Here is a 25,524-nt window from a genome sequence, read left to right as displayed (position 1 = left end):
GCAACCCTGGATACGCCCATTGTCACGTATCAGCATTTGGAGATACGTGCGTAACGCGTTTTTCCTTTTTTTTCCCTTGCTCCATGGCATGGCAAATGAGCACATGCTGTATCTTATCATTGTTTAGATATTTTTGTAGATTCGTTTTCTTGTTCAGGGGAGAGAGTTCCAGGGCAAAGCGCTTTTCATTGCTTCTGGTAGCTACTGCATTTGATAATAAACTTGAACTTGAACACAGAATCCATGACATATGTTGCAAAACTTTCCCATATTTTGACTTGTGTTTACAAACATTTGATCTTATCACCATTCATATGCATACTTTTTATGTCGATATTATCAAGTCAGATTAAAAAGGCTTCTAAAGATTTCTGACAAAGCATCCAACAATGTCAATAGCATGTATTTTATGAACTTTATTAAAAAAAATTATTAGGCCTGACTGCATCATATATTTTGTTACTTGAATTTTGTATTAAGAACTTATATATTTTACTGGGCCAAACTGGTTCACTCACTTAGCAACATGTCCCATAATCTTGCCATTAAAATAGCCTTTGGCACAAGTACATTTTTTTCTGTGTAGCTCTCACATAGACAATGATTTGCCAGGAAAAGAAAGTCATAATTGTGCACAGTGTTAGTATTTCATTAGTCTTTAATTTACTGGAATGCTCAGCTGGTCTGTACAACATTGAAAATATGTCTGTTTTTAATCTCAAATCTCCAACATGCAACCGTAAAAGATTAAGATGTACATCTTTGGTCGTATTGTCCTATCCATTATACACAATCGGTCTGCATTAAAAACAACCCTTAAAACACAGTATTATACACATTTGTTCAAATTTTCCTCACTTATGAGGACACATGCAATCTAAAGCTGTACGAAAGTCACATGAAGGCTTGTTGATCTCTTTGGGACGTGTCTCGACAGTTCATTATTTGCTCCGAGGCGAATTTGTTTCACAAGTAAATCGAATGAGATTAACAGCCTCATTACGACAGAAGTCCACGTGGTACATTTCTCTGCAGAGTTCAGACTTAAACTTGTATTTGAAGTTTTTAAAATGATCTCCAGCATTTCAAAGTGGGCAGTGATTGTGGACTTCCCCAGTTCGGTCTCAGACTTGTGGTCTCAGACTTGGGCTGTAGCAGTGGTGAGTTTGAGCGCGTCGGAAAGGTTTCGTTTTCGGATTTCGGAGTTACTGATGGTCTCCAAATGTGACTCAGGCACCCAGCCGCGATGTCTGTCCGAAAGCCTGGTCCCCTCTACCCAATCTGCAGCACAAAAAAACAGCTTCAGTTTTAACAGCGACATACATTCTCTCTCTCTAATATCTCTTGTTAATTTTGTATCCTATTTCGCATGCCCTTATAGACTTATTATTTATTTATTACTACTTTATGTTTGATGTTTCACAATTGCACCACAAGAAAGGTTAGATTGTGAATGTACCTTCACTGACAATGGAAATAAAACCCATTCTGATATAAAAGTATTTATTTATCAGAGGGACAATGCACATAAAACATGAGGTGAGCTGAATAGGGCTGAACAATTTTGGAAGAATACTGTATCTTAATGGGATTTTCCGCACTAGTATTGCAATAGCGATTAGATTGTGGATTTAGAGCACAATTTAACAAGTTCAGGAGACAAAGCATTTGAGAAGATACTGAAATATGAATTGCTGAATCATATGTATTTTAGAGCTGGTTTGTAGAGGTGAGAACTGCAGGATTAATACATAGGACCCATAGAGAGAAAAGTTGTCCCTATATTTTGTTTTGGGAAAAATAACTGCAGCATGGCCTTTGCAATTATGCGAAATACAACCCTTGAACTTGTCATTGTGACGAGGATGATGATGTGATGTTGAAATATATTTGCTGAATAAATATGAATAAATATTACAAATTAAATATTGAATCCACTTACGGTCGCTGCTCTGTTGGTGAACTAATACAATGTCAGCTTTCTCTAGGGACAGCTCGTCGGGCTGCTGGCCGACAATAGCTCGTATGCACTGCATCTGTGGAAAGTCTGCACAAACATACAGAAATGAGACTCCAGACTCAAACCCACAACACTGAAGACAGAGCAGTGTGCCGCCATATGTGCAGCAGCCTTAACCACTAGGCTATCGGCTGCTACCTTTACCTGTTCTTTGACCTAAATCAAGAATAAAACATTTGCACAGAAGTCTTGCTTTAAAGTGAGGGGTTGCTATGTTTGGTCTTCAGTTATTCTCGGTTAAAGCCACCTTTTCCACTAGATTCAGTCAAGTATTTTTCTAATTTTTACTCTCAATTGTTTCTGAAAAGACAAATAATCAGCCACTTGTGGGAATTGTTTGTCTTTTGCTTCAGTTTAACAATGGTGCGGCGCTCATGTTTGCAACACGTTATTTTATGGATCATTATGCCATTAAAAGTCTCTTTATCTAACTTAAATAAATAAAGATAAGGAGGTTGTTACAGCAGGGATTTTTCAAAGCAGCAATTAAACAAAACCAGTCACACTTAACCTTCGTTGAGTTTTGTTGATGGTGAAATGCAACTTTTTAATGCAAATTAATCAGGTTGATCTGAACATAGTTATATGATAATGTTCTACTATTATATATATATATATAGATATTTGTGGTGGGTTAAAGGCACTATACCTGTTTTTTTTTCTAGTAATGGAACAAGATTTGCTTTATCCTTTAGTATATTGTACACTCAGACATTTGTGGGATCTAATTTTTAAGGCATTTGGAACAATTTTATGAACTTGCAGGCTAGTTTTCTAGCCTGCAAGTTCTTTCACAATTTCTGTGAAAGTGACCCTGAAAAGTGACCCTGCACGTTGTAAGTTGCTGACAAACTTGTCCCTGTGAAGAATTGTGACGCTACAAATATGTTAGGAACTCGAGGAACATAGAAACACGACTAGCATTGCAATTTTGTGACTTCCTCTCTCATTGTTTGTTATTAAAAAATCGGATTTTCTATAGATATTGCTTGACCAAACCGTACAAATACATGGAATACAGAAACAGATATTTTTTTTATGGATAGAATATTGTTGATTCAGCAATAGACAAATGAATAAGTAAATAATGAAAAACATATTTGTCATTCTGACCTTGTGCGGCTGAAAAGTCGACTTCTGAATGTGGGCGGGACAGGGCAGATATCCATCGTAGCTTATCACTCCTGTGCAGAAAGGGGGCAGTAATCAATTACATTTACCCGAGTAACATGTGCAAGAACATTAGAGAGGAGTTTTAATATTCCCCACTTTTTATTCTAACAATAATATTTAAAGTACTGTCTGTAATCTTTTCTTGATCAATGTGACTCTCTCTCCGTTATCAGTAGTCTATAAAGTCGCATCAATATAGATATGTTCACTTAGTTTTTTCTGCCTGATAACATTACAGTAAAGGTTTCCAAATAGGCATTAACTGGACTAGGTTATATTTGAGAATAAGATGTTTCACAGGACAGAAAACAAAATAAGAATGCTCTGTTTAGATCCGCCAGGCCTAGAGGTTAACAAAAGAGGAAGATAACATTTTCTAACAAGTAGGGGCTGGTGCAGAGCGATCCAGGCAGCTCAGACTGCTGCCCCGTGACCCAGTTAGAGTTAAGTTTCTCCAAATAAGATAATTTCCATATTTTCCTGTTGATTTAGGCTGCCTATTCTACAATCAATTACTAAACAAGGAAGCTGCTAAAACAGGATAACTGTCTATTGAAAAAAAAAGGCTTAAAAAGTTCAAAAGTACAAGGTTTGTCAGGAACGTTAAAGGGATATTTCAGGATTTTTGACATAGGGCCTCATTTCCTAGTTATCCAGAGTGTTGCTGGTACCTGGAGATATTTTTTTTGTAATTCATGCAGTCCAGAAGAGCTTAGTGGCGCTAGGCTAGTGCATGTCTATGGTATCAGCTAGCCTGCATTAAAAACAGTCTGACCCGCTCCACAGTGCACCTGAGGCAAATCACTGATAACGCCAGACTAACCATATAAATGTCTGTCGATAGAATAATTTTAACCATTTTGCATTTAAAATACCTTATATTTGAGCAGCATCTGCTTCGTGTTTGTATAAGCTATGCAGCGGCGGAGTGATCTGCTAGAAAATAGTCCCTCAAAATGCGATCATTCATGTGATGCAAGGTCAGTTATATTCCAAAAAAGTATTCTATCGACACAGACATTTATATGGTTAGTCTGGCGTTATAATGATTTGCCTCAGGTGCACTGTGGAGCGGGTCAGACTGTTTTTAATGCAGGCTAGCTGATACCATAGAAATGCGCTAGCCTTGCATTAGCCTAGCACCACGAAACTCTTCAAACATAAGAACTGCATGAATTACAAAATATCTCCAGGTACCAGCAACACTCTGGATAACTAGGAAATGAGGCCCTACGTCAAAAATCCTGAAATATCCCTTTAAACTGTAATAGAAGTTGCTAACTAAATATTCTTCTTTTTCTTTTGTTTTGCATAATGAGACATAACTAAACTTTAAAAGGCAGCAATACCTCAATTTGACTGAGATTCTGAGGGACCACTCCCTGGGAAAGTTCTGTACTCACTGTGTGTCTGTCCGCACCAGCAGGGCTTTGCGGGACATGTGCAGTCTGAAAAGGTTCTTCTGGAGAGAGTGCAGTTTGACTCTGCAGTTCTCTGCTCTGAGCTCCGACACTGGGGAGGTGTCGATCACAGTGAACCTCCCACCTCTGTCAAGCAAGCAAATCGCACATGAAGACAGGGTTAGAGGATGAGAAGCACAAATCCTACAGAAATCATTTGCAAATACATTGTATGCTCAAATGATAAGATTCAGCAGTTAAATGACTTACTCTTTTTGTAGTGAAAGCAGCAAGTAGTCATTGAACAAGTGCAAATACACGCTCCTCTCTGTTTCCTTTAGTGAGAAATCCATCAGCTCAGTGACTTTTCCTTCACGCACCAGCCTCCGAGACTGACTGATCAGAGGAAGGGTCTGCAAAGCAAACACAATTTTGTCGTAATGTAACAAGTAGTTTAAGATTAAGGGAGAGATTTTGAGTATTGGCCCGAGCAGACTGACTTACCTTGCATTCGAAGTCCACTTTTGCACTGAGGGAGACGAGGGACTCAATGCTTTTCATTTGCGTGATGCTGTCGTTACCTTCTTGAATTAACTGCAAGAGAAAGACAGGCCGGTTGAGTGTCTTGCCCAAGGACAAAAAGTATGCACTGGTGGGAGCTGGGATTGACCTGCCGACCAATGGATCTGTGGGTAAAGTACCTTTTCAAGAAGTTTTAACGCCTTTATTGCTTGTGTTGCCTGGGGAGTCCCTGGAGTTGTCCTCTTCACAATGTTCTGCATAAAAATGAAGAACTTGTTAGCAACTGAGTCATAAATCAAAAAACACATGACACTGATGTTATATTATGAATGTAGGCGAAACCAAATTACATTAACCCCCCGAGTCTGATTCAGAACGATACTAGGAAAGAATGGGATTAAAGCAGTTCTGGTCACACCTGCACCAGAAGCTTGATCCGTGTGATTCTTTGGAAAGGCAGAACGAGGAAAGAGCGCAGGGGGAGTCTCTGACACACGGGGCTCCGCTCCAGTTTCTCCACGATCCGCCTGAAGCCCTGGTTCTCATTCCTGACAAAAAATGATTTCATTAAGGAATTACTCACACACTGGGGCCGATAAAACGATTTAACCCCTTAACCCACACCTTAAAGGAACTAAATGCAAGTTGACATTTTTATACTCACTACTGCCACCTCAGGTCTTTTGCGTAACTGCAGTTTCTATATTAAGCTTGTGCAGGACGGCACTTCAGACCGAATTAACAACTTTTTGAGTGACTTTTAGCGGCAGTGAATAGGTCTGGGCTCATTCTACACATTAGGACATTGCTGGAGCAAGTAGGGCACCAAGCACATTTTCTCCAGTTCAGCTTTACCCAAATCTATAAGCTTCTGGACTGTAGCTTACAGCCACTAATGTCTAATTTGAAAGCTAAGACCTACAAAATTTTAGTTGTTTTTGGCGCATTTTTGTCACGTGGTTATTGTTTATTGTTGCATTTTAATCACATTTTTTGTCATGTTTTCATTGCTTTTCGGTCACGTTTCCTCCGCATTACTTACTTTACTTACTTTCGTGTAATGTAACTGTGATCAAGCCACAGAAATGTGACCAAAATATGTCAACAAAAACACGATGAAAACACAACCAAAAAGGAGGAAGAGGGTTAGATGAGTTTAGCTTTCAAATGAGTCATCACACTGGCCAATAGTTTGTAAGCTCAAGTTGAGAAGCTTTAAGGTTTGGGCAAATCCTGAAAAGAAAATGAGAGATTTACTTAAAGAGACTAGATGCAAGTTGGTCATTTTATGCTCACAACTGCTACCTCAGGTCTTAGGTGTAACTGCAGCTTCTATATTAAGCTTTTGCATGACGGCATTTCGGACCCAAAGTAACAACTTTTTGAGTGACAGTTCAGGATTTTAGAGGCAGTTGTGGTGAACAGGTCTGAGCTCATTCTACACATTAGGACATAGCTGGAACATGTAGGAAAATAATTAGTTTGAACATTTTTAAACTCCAGATAGTCCCTTTAAACGCTAACTGCAAAACATTTTGCATTATACTGTGGCCAGCAATACAAGCTAGACGCAGAATAAGCTATTTTTGCAATGGGTAATCAAAGAATATATTTGAATGAGGACCTAACCTATTTAAACCTCGATTTTGAAATCTCGCTGCCTTTAGTGAACCATTTCAGGCCTTGAGATCCTCAGGGACGGGTCTCCTGGTGGTTTCTAAAGTCAACGCTAAACACGGTGAGGCTGCTTTTCAGTTTCACGCAGCAAAACTGTGGAACAGTCTCAACGAAGACGTGAGACAGGCCTCAACTCTTAATATGTTTAAGTCCAGACTGAAAACATGCTTATTTACTGCAGCCTATGGCAATTGATGGTATTTTAACTACTTTTAATATATAGTTTTAACATATCCATATTTCTAATTTTGTATATTTTTATGACTGTATTGATTGACTTGTTTTATTGTGTTTTGGTGTTGCTGTGAGGCACATTGAGTTGCCTTGTGCATTAAATGTGCTGCATAAATAAATTTGCCTTGCCTTGCCTAGTCATCATCGCCATGGAGACGGGCTGGAGACGTCCCGCTCCCAGTTAAGTTACAGTCAGGTCTTAGGAGGCTTTTGTTTCATCATTTATTAGGCATTTTTCAACGCTAAAAATAATAGTGTAATAAAACATACAATAAAAAGCTAAAAAATGAAGCGTCTTACATGAGTCTCTGGTAGGTCGCGTCCTGGTACGACTGGTTGGTGAGGTACGGCACGTACACCATTTTAAATCTCTGGCAGTGACGAGCGATGACGCCACACACAGTAAAGTGCACAATGTCTGATTCAACTTTCTCCTCCAGCTTTGCCAGGAAGCTGAAACACAGAAAAATGATGGTTATCGTAACGTCAGTGTCCTTATCGTAACTACAATTCACTGATTCACAAGTCGCCAAACCTGCCATATTGATATTATTATGGCTTTAAGTCTAATCAGGTCTTTTTAAGAAGAAGAAATGATTTTGACAAATTCATATGTGCTCACAGAGAAGATGTTTAACGTTGTGCAGGGTTTCTACAGGCATCAGCAAATAAAATGTAAAGCTTTTTAATTTTAATGCCTAAATGCCATATCATTAATGCCACAAATACAAAAAATCTTGGCAAAACTTGAAATCAAAGTAATGACAAATTAGACACAACGAAAAACCTTCAAGAAAAAGATAGTGTCACAACTGCACCTAGTTTAAAGGGGCTAGATGCAAGTTAGCCATTTTATACTCACTACTGCCACCTCAGGTCATACGTGTAGCTGGACCTTCTATACTAAGCTTTTCGGACAATTCGGACCCGAATTAACACCTTTTTTAGTGACAGTGCTGGATTTTAGAGGCAGTTGTGGTGAATAGATCTGGGCTCATTCTACACATTAGGACATTGCTGGAACATGTAGGGGGAGGAAAACTCTGTATAGTCCCTTTAAGACCGTTATTTTTTGTGTTTTTGACAAATTTATACAGTAAAAATAGTTAAGCAATGTCAGTGAATGGATTCCATCTCTCAAGAAGTTTCGATTTAATGCCAGTTTGAATCAGATTTATTGCTTTTTAATGACTTTTAAGGCTTTAATTTTGGCATAATTAATTTCATGACTTTTTAATGCCCTGAAGAAACCCTGTTGTGGTAGTTTTAGTTTCACCTGCATAGACCTAATACTTACACAAAACAAAACGATAGCCTATTGCTCAGCCCAAACCCCTGTAGTGCTTCTCACCTGTGGCTTATGGCGCGTACGTCCGCCAGCCTGGAGAACAGCCAGTTCTTCTCCTGAGTGGTCAACAGCCCCCCCAGCTGTTTGGATTTCACAAAGTGGTCAACAACAATGTCCAGGCTCCTGCAATACGAAGCCTCTGAAGTCACCACCTCGAAACGCACCTGGATAAACCAAGCATTCAGAATCAATCAACAAGAAACAATCTATCGGACGGCTATTTCTGTGACATTTGCTATTTATTTTCCCGGTGTTCCCAGAGCAGATTTTAAACAAAACCAAGAGATCACAGGAGGCAGATTTGTGAAATCTCCTTTTCTCTGCCCGATCCCGTCAGACCTCAGAAGCTAAGCAGGTAGTTGGATGTAGTTGGAGTGAGTGAGTGGTTGGTGGTGGTCAGAGAGGTCGATGGCGCAGATTGGTTGCCTCACTTCCGTCAGTCTACCGCAGGGCAGCTGTGGCTATAATAGTAGCTTATCACCACAGAGTATGGTGTGAATAATGCCATGTAAAGCATCGTTGAGTGTCCATAAAAGCGCTATATAAAACCAATTCATTATAATTATTAGAGAGAAAGAGAATCACATGTTTGTAATGATATCATCCAGTGTTTCTTAACCGGGGGTACAAGGACCCTTAATAATGAGACTACCTAAATATGAATCTTTCTTTTGTAGTAAATGTTCATATTATTACAGAGTGGTTATCAGCGTCACAACATTAAATAGTAGAGCTAAGTATTGCCAACAATTTCACAATACGATATATATCACGATAGAGTGCCCATTATACAAGATATATTCAAAATTTTAAAGGTACACTGTGCGACGTTTAATGTAAAAAAGTTGATATTAATACGTATTTGACCTTTCATTGACCCAGCGGGTTGCTTGGGTGGTTAGCATGGCGCCCTAACTTACTCTCCTGAGGGCCTATAGGACGATTGTTCAATGGTTTTGAAGGGTTTCACAACTGATTGAACCGTATCCATGGTTACATATACATTCCATTCTAGAAACCCCAAAAATCTGAAATAAAATTGATCCTGAACCTGAAGCATCAAAAAAGCCACCGGGATGGAAAGTAAAGGCACTATGCTAACCACTGGGTACGTATTAAATACGTATTAATATGAACTGTTTCTTTTTACATAAAAAGTTGCATAGTGCACCTTTAAGAGAAAAATATTTTTATTTTGCTGAATAAGCTCAGTGTGCAATCTAAACCTTTAATTTCAGTGATTAAGAGTGCGAAGGACTGTGGTTAGACCAACATATTTTACATAATACAATACACGTCACGTACTCCGTAACGATATATTGCCGATACGATACACTGCCTGAGCACAGCCCTATTAAATAGAGGTTTAAGTTGCCTACTCTATATTACAACATTTGTGGGACTCAAAGTGTGACACAAAGCGCTGGGGTACTTGGGTTTGAACATAACCCACGGAGACCGGATGTTTTGGTCATTTTGTTACACAATAACTCTAATATGGATTTATATATAATTTTCTTTGTGAGTCGTCTTGCAGCTGCACGAAATAACTGTCACTTCAGAAGGAAATGACTAATGCTTATCTGTTACTAAAGTCCAGGATGTATTTACTGTAACCGTAAGGAAAATTCTTAGAAGGGGTTTTTTGGCCGTTGCCATTTTAGGACTTCGACTTGTTTGGTCACGAAAACGGAGACACTGAATCACAAACAATTTCCTCCATGTGTCAAATCAGATATACTGGAATACAGTTCGTTACAAAATGCATCAAGATTAAATTTTAATGTCATGGAAAAAAACGAGAAAAAGAACGTGACAGTGATTATTACTAGAGGCCCTTTAGATTCTTTGAACTGGTAGTGCGTCATCTTGATTTGTGTAGTTTCGCTTTGGACTTTTAATTTGTGACTCATTGAAAAAATAAATCCACCACTTGAAAAAGAAAATATAATTATTCTCACTATGACACAACTAAAGCTACTTTGCTAAGAAAAAGGAAAAATATTAAAACTACCATATTTTTTAGCAAAGAAAAGCTATAAGAAACAACATGACTCGAAATAAAGTAAAATCTTTTTGTATGGGGTGTTGATTTTGGAAATGGCACCACTCTAGTCATGACTCAAGTTTGAGTGATATTCTTTTAAAGGTGTTCTGCTGTGACCGGTACCTCCTGCAGCTTCCTCTGGTCCTCGCTGAGCTCCTGTAGCTCCGTGCTGTTCCTGACGGCGGGCAGGTCCCTCCACAGAGTGGCCGACTGTCCGATGGAGACGGAGAGGAGCGGAGAGGATGCCCTGCGCTCGCTCCGGGGCGGTTTCGGCAAGGGCAAGCTCTGAACACTGGTCACCGAGGGGTGGTGGGACAGGGAGTGAGGGTGTGGGGGCTGCACGGGTAGAGGGGGGAGAGGTCTGCGGGCCGGAGGGGGCGAGGAGGCAGGTGAGGAGCTCTCATAAATGGACACTACGTCTGAGCGCGCCTGACGCAGGATCTCGAAGTTCTGAGCAGCTTCACTGTACTGCTGATAGAGCTGCGCCGCATCTGAGAAGAGCCAGCGGAGAAGTAATTAACAGGGAAAGAAAACAGAAAGTCGGAGTGTTTGAGTTTGACATTCCTTTGACACAGAGCTGTCGGAATGCACCGCGGCAGCAGATGTTAGACACAGAGCACTTGCACAAACCTGTCTGTGGCCTGCACAGACACACCGAGCATTACACACAACACAACTGTCCCAAAGACTGTCACAGAACCACACAGATTTATAAGAAATAGTTTTACACACAACACAACTGTCCCAAAGACTGTCACAGAACCACACAGATTTATAAGAAATAGTTTTACACACAACACAACTGTCCCAAAGACTGTCACAGAACCACACAGATTTATAAGAAATAGTTTTTTAGTTGTTGTTGAACATTTCCTAAAGCATCTAAGAATCAGTGAAAGGCAGATACAAGACACAAAAAGTCATTAGAGTTGAATACTGCGCATTACAAGAAAACCCCTTCATGCTTTTCCCAAATGAGGACAGGGCAGATATTATCTGTAAGACGCGTCAATGTGACGCCCACAGTCACTCTTATCTATCATGGTCAACATCAACACCCACTACATCCTTCCAGACGAAAAAACCTGATATACTGTATAAATTTAATAATATGTTTCAGTGTATGTATGTTTGCACTATATGTTTGTATGTATTGTTATAATAATTATTATTATTGTTATCATCAAAATAAGGGTTGAATAAAGACACTTACTGAAGAACCTTGAGTTTCGTTTCCGTTTTCCAATTGAATGCAACACACTCCTGCAGGAAATAAGTACATTTTACAGTTAAACTTTATTTCACATGACCTTGATACATTGAACCAAACTAAATTTAGTACAGTAATCACACAATGGAATAATGTGTATTAGTACTTTTGAGGTACATAATGTGGTACACAAGACCCTTAGGGTTAGGGCTTAAGGGTCTTTTGTGTTATAACATTACGTACCTCCAAAGTGCTAATACACATTACTCCATTGTGTATGTACTACATAGGTGCAAGTTGTTATTACACATATTACAATTTTAAAATAAAGTGTAGCCCATAAACTAATTATTTTAAATGAACAGCAAGTGGAAGTTACTAAAACAAACAAACACAATATCTATCAAACTAGGTGATTAACCCTCACATGTAACAAATAAAGATATAGATTTACAATATGCTGACAATAGGTGCTATACACTAGATTTGAATGGTATGCAATTTACTTATAAATAAATTGGGGCCTTACCTTAGATCCAACTCTCCCCAACTTTTGCTTCGACCGTCCTCATCATCTGAAAGTAACAAGATATTATCCAGCATAACGTTTGAGTGAATTGAAAAATTTAAAAAGATATGTCAAAAATGCAATGACAATAATATAGAAATATATAGAATAGAAAATGAATAGAAAATGAATAAATAAAAGATTAGAACAACAGTATCAGGGTTCAGTCAGTCACAGGTCTACACTACAGGTGTGAATGATTCAACCCTGAGTTTATAGCTCAATTTGTGGATTTCCCATACAATCTCTCCACCTCCAGTCCTACAAACACCTCCCACTACGTATTACTCCCACTACGTATTACTCCAACAATGTGACGCAATTTAGTGTTAAACAGCAGGGAGGAGATGACTGGGCTGATTCCGTGGATTATTATTTTTCAGTGAGTGATTCATGAACACAGGCAGCAACATGACTGTGATTTCAGATTAGGTTCCACAGAAAATGGCTGTAAAACATGCATGAAGCTGTAACATTGAGAACAGAATAGCAAAATGTTGTTTTAATAATACTGTAGTACTGGTTTGGATTTATATTGGGCTTTACAGGCTTTTGAAGCCCAGTTGTGAGTAGGGCTGGGTACCGTAACCTATTTTTCCCGATTCTGATCCTAAAGGGACTGTACCTGATTAGTTAGTTAGTTTTGTCCTCCTTTAGTATTTTGTAAACTCAGACATTTGTGGGATAAACACAAGCAAGCTTCATGAACATGCAGGCTTGTTTTCTAGCATTTCTCTGACAGTGACCCAGAAAATTTACCCTCCTAGTTGTGAAAGGTGTAAAGTCGGCCCTGTGAAGAATTAGGATGTTACAAATGTTAGGAAAGAATGAAATTGGACACAGCTAACATTTAAATTTAGTGGCTTCCTCTTTCATTGTTTACTATATAACATAAAAATAAATCATAGGCTGATATTTGGTTTACAATACCAATACCTGAATGATACTAAAGTATAACTATCATTTGTAATTTGCAATGATGTTAATTTCTTCCATAAAATAATGTGTATCATTTGCTTGAGCGAGTAACTTCCTTTGATACTGTCCCTGGCACAACAGGCATCAAAACTTGGTCTCTAAAGATATCATATTTTTGGTTCTGTATCTGTGCTTGATACTTTTATTTTTCAATGAGTAATGCCTTGATCTTTTTTTTTCCGAAGCCACACTGACATCATTTAACAGCCCTGCAGAGATGGGAGCTACCAGGTAAAATGAGTGTATTCCATTGTAAGGGGTCTTACATTGGAATACACTAATTTTACATAATTTCGCAAGAAAGCAAAAACACCAACACACAGGAGCGTTCCCGCATCACCAGAAAAGCACAGTGACTGTAAAGTAGGAAAACACATTGCACTGAATGTTTGCAGGTTCTGGGCGTTTTTTCCGATATTTTTAAGCAGATTTGGCCACTAATACCTGCAGCAACCCTGGCCCAGGGGCTGACTGAATAAAACGTGGCAGCCAATCTGCACCAGTGACTCTGACTATCAGCGATTATTCACTCACACTTACACACTACATTTACAGAGGTAGTGTGTGTCGACTGTGTTGCACAAGGACACAATGTCAGAATGAATGAATTAGAGCTGGGATCTGAACACCAAGCCTCTGGTTATAAGATGACCATTCAACCAGCTGAGCCACTGTCCCGTTCGGATACTTTTGACTAGTTGAAATTCGGTGACTAGTGCAAAGTTTTCCTGACTAGTTTCAATCTTCTTCATGTAAATTACTGTATCTTTAGGCAGCAATTTCTTGAAATAAGAAAACATATTGAAATCTGTAACAAAGAAATTCCAAAATAACCAAACACATTTATTTAATCAACTCAAAACTACTCAAAATATGATGCATGTGCTTAAATCATAATTTTCTAATGTAGTTATCTTTTGCACTCAAAAGATGAAATGTTGACTTATTTTTACACTTCATGAAAACATATATGGTGTTGTGACTTTCTGTGTTTGCTTGCATCATATTGTTGGACTCTGCTGCTGATGCCGTCACTAGAAAGCCTTCCTTTCTAATCGCTGCCAATTGTTTTTAACTTTAATTCAACTGTTTCATCCCCAAGTCCAGGCATTTTGTGCACAAAGTTTGTGTCCTTTTTTTGTATTAACATGAAATACTGTACTGATGCTAGTGCTATAGATTAGATGAAGTAAAAGACCAATTACAGCCCAGTATAGGACCTTTAAAGTCAACATTTGATTTTTTACAGTGGGATACTATCACCAGACAAACAGCGTCCACTGTCCTATAGGTTTTACCTGATGTTGAGAATACTCTGGGTCTGCGATCTCTCCCCACACCTTCCTTCTCCTTCTCCTCTTCGTCTTCTGGCTCTTCCTTTACCGCGTCTTCTTTTCTTCTCTCCGTGGTTTTACGGATCCCCCTTCTCCTTAAACGCGCCTCCGAGCCCAGATCTCGAAAACTGCAGCTGTTCGTGAGCATGGCCCCTGTCCTCCCTCTCTTCTCGTCCACTTCGTCTATCACTTTATTTTCCACATCGTCCTCTTTCTCAGCATCCTCTGCCTCCTTTGCCTGTTCCTCTTTCCCTCCCCCCTCCTCTGTGGAGCTCACGGCCCCCTCTGAACCCTCGCTTACCGGGACGTCCGAGTCGTAGTTAAGGCTCGGGCAGCTGTTAGGCTTGTACAGCTCATTACTAACTGTCAAATACATCTCCATTTCTGCGTCACTGCTCGTCTTGTCAACGTTTGTAAGCTCATTCCCGCTAAGTGTCACCCCCTCATCCACATGCACAGGAGGGGTCGCCCGGTGCTCCTCCGTACCGACGAATGTGTGGGTGTGTGCGGGTGTGTCACCATGCATAGCAGTCCCCAAACCAGCATGCATGTCAGCCTGACTTAAACTTGCCATACCTCTCAACCCTTCCATCTCCAAAGACTTCTCATCCTCATCTTCCTCCAGCTCATCTTCTGACTTCACATCATCAGTTATAATCTGAGGAATCTCCGGACTACGCCTCGCCGCTTCATCCTCCTCCGGTTCAGCGTTGTCGATATTCTCATCGGACTGTCCCAAGATCTCCCGCACTACATTCTTGGCCCATTTAAGGTGAGGGGCTTGCGAATGCCGCTTTGTTTCTTCAGACACGCTCCAAGCGCCGCTCATTCGGATGCGGATGGCCTCCTCTTCCTCCGGAGTCATCCCGCCAGAGCTTCTCCTCTCTAAAGTCGACTGGATTTGCTCAGAGGGCAGTTGAATGGGCACATCGCCGTATGGGTTACTCGGGACAGGGGAAAGCATCGTTTCCTCATCGTTTTGAGCTTGCTCCCTCCATTGAAGAAGCAGTCTCTCTGTCTGGGAGTCTCTTTTAACAGTACCAAACTCGGGATAGGAATGGCTTCTCATTTTTTCGCCATCCATAACAAATGTATCATCTGAAGCAGGAATCTCCACAATCTCTCTAACTTCATCATATTCAGGCTCCAAGGCATTTCTCGCTAATGGAACGGTCTCAGCTGTTTCATCATCAGCCTGCGACTGTCCTGGTAAAGCTTGACCGATCACACAGAAGACAAACTTTGGCGGAGTGTCTCTTCCCGGCTCATCGGAAAAGTCCTCTTCATCTACAGTGTCATCTGTGTCTCTTTCTTCATCCCAAAACTCCACACAGTCCTTAAAATCCTCATCGCCGCTGGATCCTGTCACGAGCCCGTCCTCTCCAGACACGATCTGCTCTCTTTCTACTGTCCAACCCACGTCGCTTCCTCCCTCACTGTCTCCAGTGTTTTCCTCTGAATCCCCAGGACTACTTCTGTACCCATCTTTCTCGTTAGACCATTCTAACTCCCCATCTACATTCATCTCCACTGTCTCCTCACTGCTACAGCCCTCAATGATCCTTTTCTCCTTTCTATTCTCACTATCCACTCCTGCTAAGCCAGCGTCTCTGCTGGTCGGATCTCTTTGGGGCTCCAACCACATCTTCCTCTCTTTTTTCATCTCTCTTTCTTTCTGTCTCTCCCTCTCATCTCTTTCTGTCTGTACTTTTGCCTCTCCATCCATGTCACTACTCCACTCCCCGCTGCTCTGGGCTCTTGGAGGTACTCTTGGGGGTGCTCTTGGGGGTGCTCTTGGGGGCACTTTTGGTGTCGGCCTACTCTGTGTTTGGCTGTCTTGATCTCTGGGTCTATCCTTTGTCCTTGTCTCGTCATAGTCCCTTTTCCTGTATGTGTCATCTCTTCTTCTGTCGTCTTCGCTTCTTTTTCTAGGCCTGTCCTCCCCTCTATCCCGCGCTGTCCTTTCTGTCTCCCTACTGTCTCTATATCTATCTTCCTTATTTCTGTGCCTATTGTCTCTGTCTCTGTACCTCTCTTGATCCCGGTATTCCCTCCTTTCCCTGTCTGTCTTAGTGCAGGTGTCCCCTTCGCTCCTGCTGTTCTGATGGTTTATCTCTTCTTTTTTCTGCACTCTGTCCCTCCTCCGTTGTCTTTCATCTATCTCTCCTTCGCTTCTTGTGTCCCTCCTTCCCACTTTCCTTTCTGCCTTGCCATAGTACATCTCTCTATCCCCCCTGCGCTCTAGCGAGGACATCCTCGGTGGCCTGCTTGGCCCCCGATCTGCAGTTTGCTTTTCATTCTTTCTCGTTCCGTACCTGTCTCTCGGGTCATCCCCCACCCTCCTCCTGTCCTCAGCCTCGCGATATCTTTCCCGCTCTCTCTCATCTCTGGTTCCTCTGCTCTGATCTGTGCCTTTACTTCTATGGTCCTCCCTATCTTTGGGCCTGTCCCGCGCCCTGTCTCTGTCTCTGTCCCTCTCTCTATCTCTATCCCTCTCTTTACCCTCTTTCCGTCTCCTCGTCTCCTCCCTCTCTGCTCCCATTGCCAGCATGATCGGTGCATGATTCCTGGCACCTCTTGGAAAAGTGTCCCCCTTCCCCATCCCTCGGTCCCCCTCCTTCTCATTCTCCTTCTCGATGTAGGACAGCGGCCTCACATTTCGGTTTTCTTGCCGGTGATCTCTCTCCCCGTCCCGTGTCTTTGGCCCCCTGTCTCTGTCATAGTATCTGTCCTTCGGCGGCTCTATGGGCTCTTTGTATCTCTGCTCCTTGTCTCTTCTCCTGTCCACGTCCCTGTCCCGCCTCCATTCGTCCTCGTGGCCGCCCTCTCTTCCCCGATCAGTTTGGGCGGTTATCGCTGGTCTAGGACTTGGGTCTCTGGAGATTTTTCCACCAGGTTGAAGTTTACTGTGTTCAGACATGCTTACGTTAGGCACAGTGTCAAAGATGGTCCGGCCGGGCCTTTTTGTCCCCATAGTACCATATGTCTGCAAGGAACACACAATCAACCATTAAAATTAAATCAATTCCAAGCGCTTGAAGTACTATTTTAACAACGAGAGTAACATCCACTTCATGAATATGACTCTTAGCTGTGAAACTTGCCACCTCCTCAGAGCATTTCACAAAATCTAAAACAGTCACTGGTTATAGCCAATAAAGCATTTTAAACAAGTGCAAACATGTTCACTACATTAGCTTGCTCAGTTATGTTTTACATACTTTTGACTTTTATTTACACACTTTAAAAGTCTGTAAAATAACTATACAGTCACCCATTTAATTTGGTATGTTGGTTAAGTTTTCCCAAAGACATATAGGTATATAGGTAATGTTTTGACATCAAACAATGTCATTCAAACATCACATTTTCCATCACATAAATACCCTCCATGACCACAGTTTTGTAATTTTAGTCTTTTCTAGTATAGTAGCACAAGTGTCTGAGCACATGAGGCCTATGACACATAGGCATGGCATGTAACATGTAGGTCAAGACATAAGTTGATTTGAGGTTTTGGTGGTTAAACCACAACAGATTTACTCAAATGACATTCAAAAATATGTTAAAACAGCAAAGCCCCTCACCTGTAAGGTTGCGTTGGGGAGATCTAGTCTCCCCTCAGGTCTCTCCAGCTCAGCACACAAGCATTAGATTGCATAATAGGCTAAAATTCCTCTCTGCGTTCACATTGTCTAGCTGCCATTACAGACATAACAAGGCAAAACAATCGACCTCCAGCAAATAAGAATAAACCTCTTTCTAAGTGTTATTCTTATAGTTAATGTTTACGCCTCAGCTCTCCTCGCTTTCCCTGGTTCTGCCCGTCTCTCCTCAACTCCCTCCTTTTTCAAATTCCCAAACAAGTCTCAACAGATTGACACTTATCTCTCCCCTCCTCCTTTTCTCCGTTTTGTCCTCAGTCGCTGCTGCTCTACTCCACAACACAGGGCCAGTCCTCTCCCTCCAATAAATCAAGCCAAAGAGTGCTGAGTACGTCCAACAAAGTTCAGAGCACCTTCTTCCCTCCCCTTTACAGTCAATATGAGCAGACCCCCATGCAAAAACAAGTCCTCCACTCTCTCCTCTGTGGCCTAGCCCATTCTTTGCTCAACAAACATAGGAAGTACACCTCCTTGGAGCCAGAGTCTTCAGCCCGCGATTGGTTGACTTAGATAGGCAGGGTGTGTTCGCACTCAGCGCACAGCCAGGTAAGGGAGTTGGGACATTGGCTGGGGGAGGGGAGCACACTGTCCCCAAAGGATTGAAAGCAAAGAAAGTAGTAGCAATTCAGGAAAGACTTCCCCAGATTCTGTAAGAAGGGAAACAAAGTGAAACAAAGTCACATGGGTGCCAATAATTCAGATTGAGCAATCACCTCGTAGGAACAAGAACAGGAGGGGCATGACAATAACCCTTCACTGCTGATTCATTTAAGTAGGAAAGTTTGGATTAGTAGGTCAATCATTAATCTTGATTATACTAAATGTCAGTATAAAAAGACATTTTATCGATAGTTATAAGTATTACAGATTATTCAAAACAGAACACTGTCGATAGCAAATGATTAGGATAAAAGAAAGAATTCTGAAAGGAAGAATGAAGTAAAAGGAAATGACTTTTTAAATGAGAATGGTTGATATGAATAAAATTGGTGGCAACATAAACAGGATATTGTTGAATTATGCTAATGTGAATGAATGAAATGTGGATTTTCTAAGATTTTCTTCATTTTGCCAATAAAGACAGCAGTTGTAAAATGTTTGTTACCCTACTGTTAAGTAACTTATACTTATCAATCATTATCAGCTGCACTGTGACTGTATGTAAACTTTGAACTGTGATGATTTTTTGATTGATTTTTTTTATATGTTATATCCTGACCTAATTTTTTATATTCTAAAAGCAGGTTGGCAGTGTGTATTCTCTCTTTTGTCATTTAAAGTACAGCCTAAGACGTTTACATTTGGACATTGAAAAGGAGCAACAGCTATGATAATGTTAACCCTGTTCACAAAAAATAATGAATGATTTCGCTTTGTTTCTGTTAAAGATATTTAACTTTGGGTGTAAACTAATTCTGTGCCGAAAGAGATAACATCCAGGGACAGATCTCGCACCAGCGCCACCGCTGAAGTGAAACCCCCACCTGGATGAACTCATCAAGCAAACAAAAGCACAGTTAAAGCTCATCCCCCTTAATTAAACATTAAGATAAGAGATTTTGAATGTGCCATTGTTTTATATAAACTGTTCAAATTGAGCTGTCTGTCTCTCAAATGCTGTCTTAAGTGTGAAATAAAGATATGTAAATAATAATTGAAATGCTGAAGCTTGATCTTATATGGTAAAATTCAAATGATAATTGCTTTACCATTAAATCTAAAGGAGAATTAGCTATGTGGAAAAGACCATTATTCTTTTGTTTCCCCAGTAGAATGTTTACTGTGTGCACTGTGTCTGGCTCCACCTCCTAATCATTTATCCATCTTTTCTTTCATCAATCCATCCATCCAAACTAACGACCTACCACCGAACCTGACAAACCAACTGGCAATCTGCCTGCCTGAAATAATAACACTTATCAATTCAGTTTTATATTAAAGTCTATCAACTTACCTTACCATATTACTTATACTGGAGACAGTACGTGTTTGAAAGGCTTTTATTAGCCTTTACTGTGCACAACCTATCGACTGATAACATATTACAGGTAACTTGGTTAATTATTATATACTTGAATTTACTAAGTTACGTTTCTTATAGGCCTAATACCTACCTACCTGAAAAAATATGAGCTGAAATAGTCACGCAAATCAGGTGGACAAATGAGCTGCTGTGTTTTTGGACGGGATTATAATTCTCATCATCATAATTCTCAGGTAAACCCCTCAATGGTCAGGTGATGCGGAAGTGAAACACTTCAGGGAGGTGATTGGCAGAGCATATGCCATTGTTTTTATTTGATGAAATAAAACTCTTATCTCAAATGGATTAATTCTTGAAGCATGGGTTATCATAATTGGATATTCAAAAAAATCACAAATTTTGGCAGCTGATAATTTTTGTTCTGTCAAATCGTATCATGTTTTTGAACAGCTTTTTGAAGTTACTGCCGGTATTTTTAAATAATAAATTCACCTGCTATTATTGCCAGCTTTTGTTGCAAGTAGATGACAGCAAATAATTACAACAGTCAAGTCCTTAAATAATAATTTACAGAGCATTGTATATATTTTTTCATAAGATTGTACATTTTTACTAACAAATTCTACCCCGGTGACATCACTTGAACGCAGCGTACATAACCGTCACGTGGTCAAGTGTGTGTTTAGTTTCACTTCCGCATCCCGTCACTGTACCTGCATGTAGCTTGTAGCTTGTTAGCTTTTGGATGTCACCCTGAAGTGATTTACAAACGCTTTTTGATAAAGTAGGGCAGTGTCGGGGTTTTTAAATCGTGTTTGCGAAACCTTTCCAGAGAGGTTCCGTAACTTTGTAGCTGGAAATGCCGAACCAAATCAGGAAGCGCCGTTAGCACGAAGCCCAGTGCAGTTTGTGTGCTTCAAAAGGCTGCTGCTTTACTACTACGCAACAACTTCCTATTGAATACAACTTGGAGAAACAATGGAGGCAAGTGTGATCATTTTAATTTGCAGTGTTTCGAGTATGGGTAACACTTCTACGGAAGACGGTGAAGAGGAGCTTATGCAAATTGTCCACCACGTTTGAGAGAGGAGAGTTCTCTGTCTGCTTGACATATGTTTCCTCATTTGCCTGGTTTAGACTATTGCACAAACCATAAAGCTTTGACGACCAACGCTTTATTGTATGTAATGTAATAAATATGAATGGTATATTCATGTGTAAGTCTGTATAATATTTTTAACTTGGGTGAAGAGTCTTGACTGAGCCTCAAGCTTTGTTAAAATGAGTGCATGACAAAGAAAAATCAACATGAGCTTACTCCCTAGACTGTAGGCCTTATATACTCTATCTATCTTATCTATACTATACTATACTATACTATACTATACTATACTATACTATACTATACTATACTATACTATACTATACTATTTTCCACTGGAGGGTAGTGTTAATATAAATAATTTGCAGCCAAAATGAAAAGCCTCTCACTAATGTAAAATGTAATGTTGTTTCCAGGTCCTGAGCCATGCCATGGGTACTCTGCTCCTGCTGCTGATGCTGTGCGGAAGTGGAAGGAGTGCCGAGGATGGCACAGACAAATGTAAACTCACTGTCGAAAGTGCCTCCGAGAGAAATCAACTCAAACGACTGGCACCACTCCTTCATAAAAAGTAAGAAAATGCCTAGATTTAACACCATTAAATCCAAATGTATATAATGGATTGTACTGTAATCATTCATCAAGCTACTTCATTCGCCACATGAAAGCTGGTAGCCGATATGTACAGTACATGTGCCAATGGTCCCGCTGAGCCACTGCACCCACGCCCGCACATGTGTAATTGCTTCTTTTTGTGTTTTCAGCTTTTTTGTCTCTACGGTGAAAGACGCTGAGAGCTACAAATATTTTTTCCAGTTTTGCGGAGATGCTGGGGGTGTCGTTGGAGCGGGGGTTACTCAAACTGACTCGAAAAATGTGACAACTGTGGTTGGAAGATATGATTCTACGAAGGCCATTGGAGGAAGTACGTACTGTGCTGTACCAATAGGCGGCGTCTACTTGGTGTAACATCCTAAAAGGCCGTAGTTATAAATAGAGGTAGGAGCAGCTGTTTTGACCTAGTTTATGGTTAATGGGTCCGTCTGCATGAAAAAAACTGGTACAAGGTGAATTCATTTTCTCATTATTGTATCAAAAAGTGGAGGCATTATTCAATCAGGCATGAGTGACATCCTTTCATACAGGAAAGCAGAAAGTTCAGCCCTACATGTGGATTTTGTGTTCCGCAAGTTTTTTCTAAATCTCTGCTCTTCATCAGAAATGTGACATAATGAAATCCTAAAAAGAAGCCCACAGTCAGATTTGTATCTTTGTGAATTAATAATGTTTTTATTACAGGCGATTGGGTCATGTTGATCTATGAAAATGGAGAAAATTACAAAACCCACTGCTCCTCAGCAAAGAGGAAGGCCATCATCATGATTTCCTGTGACAGAAAGACAGAAGTGGTATGAATTAAACTCTACGACTCTTGCAATAGATGAGTATTGTGTAACCTAATGCGGTAACGACAATTTAGCAATAAACCGTACAGCCCTAGTCCTTCCTTAGTTAAATCTCTTCTTTTCTTTTTTTTACTCCCCAGGGTGCTCTGGAGGCAGTTGTGGAGGACAGGGACAGAAGTGACTGCTTCTATCTGTTTGAACTGGACACGAGCGCCGTGTGCCCGATTATCGAGTCAAAACTGAGTGCTGGGGCTATTATACTTATTATGTCAGTTAAATTGTTACAATTATTTCTGCAGTGCTTCATAATAATCTTGTATAACTTGTGCATTTTTTTATTTTTTGTTTTTTATTGTAGTGCGGTCTGTCTTGTTGCTGTTTACCTGATTGGAGGTTTTCTATATCAGCGACTGTTTGTTGGAGCCAAAGGGATGGATCAGATTCCGAATTATGCTTTTTGGTCCGAGATTGGCAATCTGTCTGCGGTGAGTAAAATGTAGTTGATGAATTACTGAGCCTCTACGACAGGGGTCCTCAAACTTTTTTCTCTGGGGGCCAAATTATACTGTAGTTCCTGACTGTGAGGGGGGGGCGGGTTGGCTATAACATAGAATTGTATGACCCAGAACAAAATGCAGCAGGCCTCTTTGTGAAGTAGAGATTACTAACCTGGCGCAGTCATCCCCACTACTACTATTTTCAAATAAAACATCAATGCGTAATGTGACCCAAGTAATAACTGCTTACACTTGTATTGTGCTTTACAAGCCTGTCTCACAAGTTTCTCAAAGTACTGTAGTCCATTATTCATTCACTCTGCACTCTGTGATGGTAAGCTTCATTTACCACGTGGCTGTAATGTGTTGTTTATACCCTGGATATTTAGTTAAAAAAAATCATAACTCCGCACAGGAATGGGCTAGAGACTTCAGTCAGGGGCCGGGTTAAATCGTCTCGCGGGCCGTAGTTTGTGCTCTAACTCGTCCCCAGTGGTTCTTGTAAACGTGCACCCTGTCAACAGAAATTAACCATGGTTAAGTTACTTCCTCATAATAGTATTAAAAAATTATGGGCTAATTCAATAACACAAACATAATTGGTAGAAACAACGATTTGACTTATTGCTCTAGGTGTCAGAATATATAATCCAAGAGTTTGTATTGGGGCTCTTTGGAAAGGGATCCAAACATAATTGGTGTTTGGTGAAAAGATTCTAAACTGTTAGGATTACATGGAAACAGAACACATAACAGAACATAACATGGACTTTCTGTTTGGATATCTTTAAAAAATGGTGCCTTTGTTATATATTACCATATATTGACCGCTGCCCTGCATGTGAGATTTGACACAACCTATTGCTGTAGCACTCTTTTGTGTGCATATATAAACTGCATTATAAATAAACTTCATTATGAATATGAATAATACACCCCAGATATACAATGTCTCTCTGCTTTTGTTCACCTCAGGATGGATGTGACTTTGTGTGCCGCTCACGGAAACGAGAGGAGCCTAACGCTTACAGGGGCGTGGCCTCTGAGCCGGAGGAGGAGCCAGAGGAGAGAGACGACCACCTTCTACCAATGTGACCTCATTTTGCCAGAGACTAAAACTGTCTGAACGTTGTTTACTTCCACAGGTCGGATAAACGTGACCCTGTGCACCAGTCTGTTTCTTTGAGTTGGTTTAGGACCGACACAAAAGTGTGTTTCTGAAGAGGGCATATTACTCATGTGGCTGACACATGTGATCCTTTCGTACACTGCTTTTTTCATCGTGAGGTTTTCTGTCTGACACATGAGTGACTCGGCAGAAAACATTCGCGTAAATTGAGAGTTTCTGAAAAAGAGTTGAAGAAAAGTTGGGGAATATGTTAATTTGCTTTTCTTTAGTGAATTATTTGTCAGCATTCCTTTTGCAGGCTTTTTTGTGCACTGATCGTCTCTGCTCTGATTAGACGTCATATGTATTTTGCTTTTATTGGTCACTTTTTTTTTTCCTGTTGCAAACCAGTAATATTTTGCTTACAACTCCAAAGAGTCTTGACAGAATGTACTAAATCACAATATATGTATGTATATTTGTAAACTGGAGCTGTTGTGAGAGTGCTCTAAAATGGCTTATATTAGTAGAAAGATTCAACATGCTTGTATCGGCTGCTACTGTGAAAGGGATTGTCTCTTTAGAAAGTTAACGTTAATGTCTTCCACATTGTAGTAATTACTTAAACAATGCTTGAAGCGCCATCAAAATATTGGTTGTTATAATTCAAAGGTTTGACTTGAAAGATGTTCATCAAAACTGTAAAAGTTTAGATCCCAACAATGGTTTGATCTATTTAAATGTATGTGTACAGGTGTTTGCTTTCTTAGCTTTTTCATATGAAATTTACACAAACTATACAACTTTGTATTTTTCTTTTCCTCTTTCCATTTTAGTGGCAAACTAAATAGACACCTAAGTGCACTCATCTTTACAGAGTGAATGTATCAAGTGGGTTTAAATAATAAAGAATAAAAACGTAGATAATCCGTGAACCAGTTTATCTGGACACTTTGTCTCAGCCTGACTGTGTTTAATCTATGCTGGACTCTGAGTTGCTCTTCTGGCTCTGAGTTAAAATGCTTATTCACCAACGCATACCAGTGCACCGTGGTATGCTAATGCAATTGCTCTTGTTTTTGTGCAAAGCTTTACTTATCTCTCTCGTCTGCTAATTCAAAATAAGATTGTATTTTTCAAGAAGAGTGATGTTCTTTTATTATTTACATTCATTTTCTCAAACGAGGCCAAATACATTTTTAAATCAGATTCTTTAAAATGTAGCCATGAGGGTATTGTTTCACACCATTT

At 40.2% G+C, this 25,524-nt stretch overlaps 2 protein-coding genes across 3 annotated transcripts; one reads left to right on the top strand and one right to left on the bottom strand.

Annotated features, from left to right (window-relative positions):
- Positions 1–685: 685 nt before the first annotated feature.
- On the bottom strand, positions 686–17,006 carry arhgef5 (Rho guanine nucleotide exchange factor (GEF) 5). Of its 2 annotated transcripts, none has more exons than XM_079562104.1 (14): positions 14,476–17,006; positions 12,161–12,206; positions 11,635–11,684; positions 10,545–10,912; positions 8,378–8,538; positions 7,327–7,479; positions 5,534–5,663; positions 5,295–5,369; positions 5,098–5,187; positions 4,864–5,006; positions 4,597–4,740; positions 3,134–3,204; positions 1,943–2,047; positions 686–1,281 (listed from the first exon to the last, which is right to left on the bottom strand). In XM_079562104.1, the coding sequence occupies exons 1-14, from the start codon at positions 16,763–16,765 to the stop codon at positions 1,139–1,141; spliced, it is 3,969 nt and encodes a 1,322-aa protein (XP_079418230.1). In that variant the 5' UTR covers positions 16,766–17,006; the 3' UTR covers positions 686–1,138. The 2 variants fall into 2 exon arrangements, with proteins under 2 accessions (XP_079418230.1, XP_079418231.1); XM_079562105.1 differs by having other exon boundaries at positions 15,088–17,006.
- Positions 17,007–20,860: 3,854 nt separating this feature from the next.
- On the top strand, positions 20,861–25,368 carry m6pr (mannose-6-phosphate receptor (cation dependent)). The gene is made up of 7 exons (XM_079562121.1): positions 20,861–21,144; positions 21,679–21,833; positions 22,027–22,187; positions 22,562–22,671; positions 22,809–22,936; positions 23,027–23,153; positions 24,141–25,368. Exons 1-7 carry the CDS (start codon positions 21,139–21,141, stop codon positions 24,258–24,260), a joined length of 807 nt encoding a protein of 268 aa, XP_079418247.1. The 5' UTR covers positions 20,861–21,138; the 3' UTR covers positions 24,261–25,368.
- Positions 25,369–25,524: the final 156 nt, after the last annotated feature.

The sequence above is a fragment of the Gobius niger genome (assembly GCF_951799975.1).
Source record: "Gobius niger genome assembly, chromosome: 8".
In the NCBI taxonomy this organism is placed as follows: Eukaryota; Metazoa; Chordata; class Actinopteri; order Gobiiformes; family Gobiidae; genus Gobius; species Gobius niger.
This window is presented reverse-complemented; position numbering and strand designations above follow the sequence as displayed.

Coding starts and splice junctions, on each gene's coding strand:
- m6pr (XM_079562121.1), top strand. Junction 22,672..22,808: donor GTGACAGAAAGACAGAAGTG/GTATGAATTAAA, acceptor TTTACTCCCCAG/GGTGCTCTGGAGGCAGTTGT. Junction 22,937..23,026: donor GGGGCTATTATACTTATTAT/GTCAGTTAAATT, acceptor TTTTTATTGTAG/TGCGGTCTGTCTTGTTGCTG.
- arhgef5 (XM_079562104.1), bottom strand. CDS start 16,765: ATGTCCTCGCTAGAGCGCAGGGGGGATAGAGAGATGTACTATGGCAAG. Junction 11,685..12,160: donor TGGGGAGAGTTGGATCTAAG/GTAAGGCCCCAA, acceptor TATTTCCTGCAG/GAGTGTGTTGCATTCAATTG. Junction 5,188..5,294: donor CGTTAAAACTTCTTGAAAAG/GTACTTTACCCA, acceptor TTTCTCTTGCAG/TTAATTCAAGAAGGTAACGA.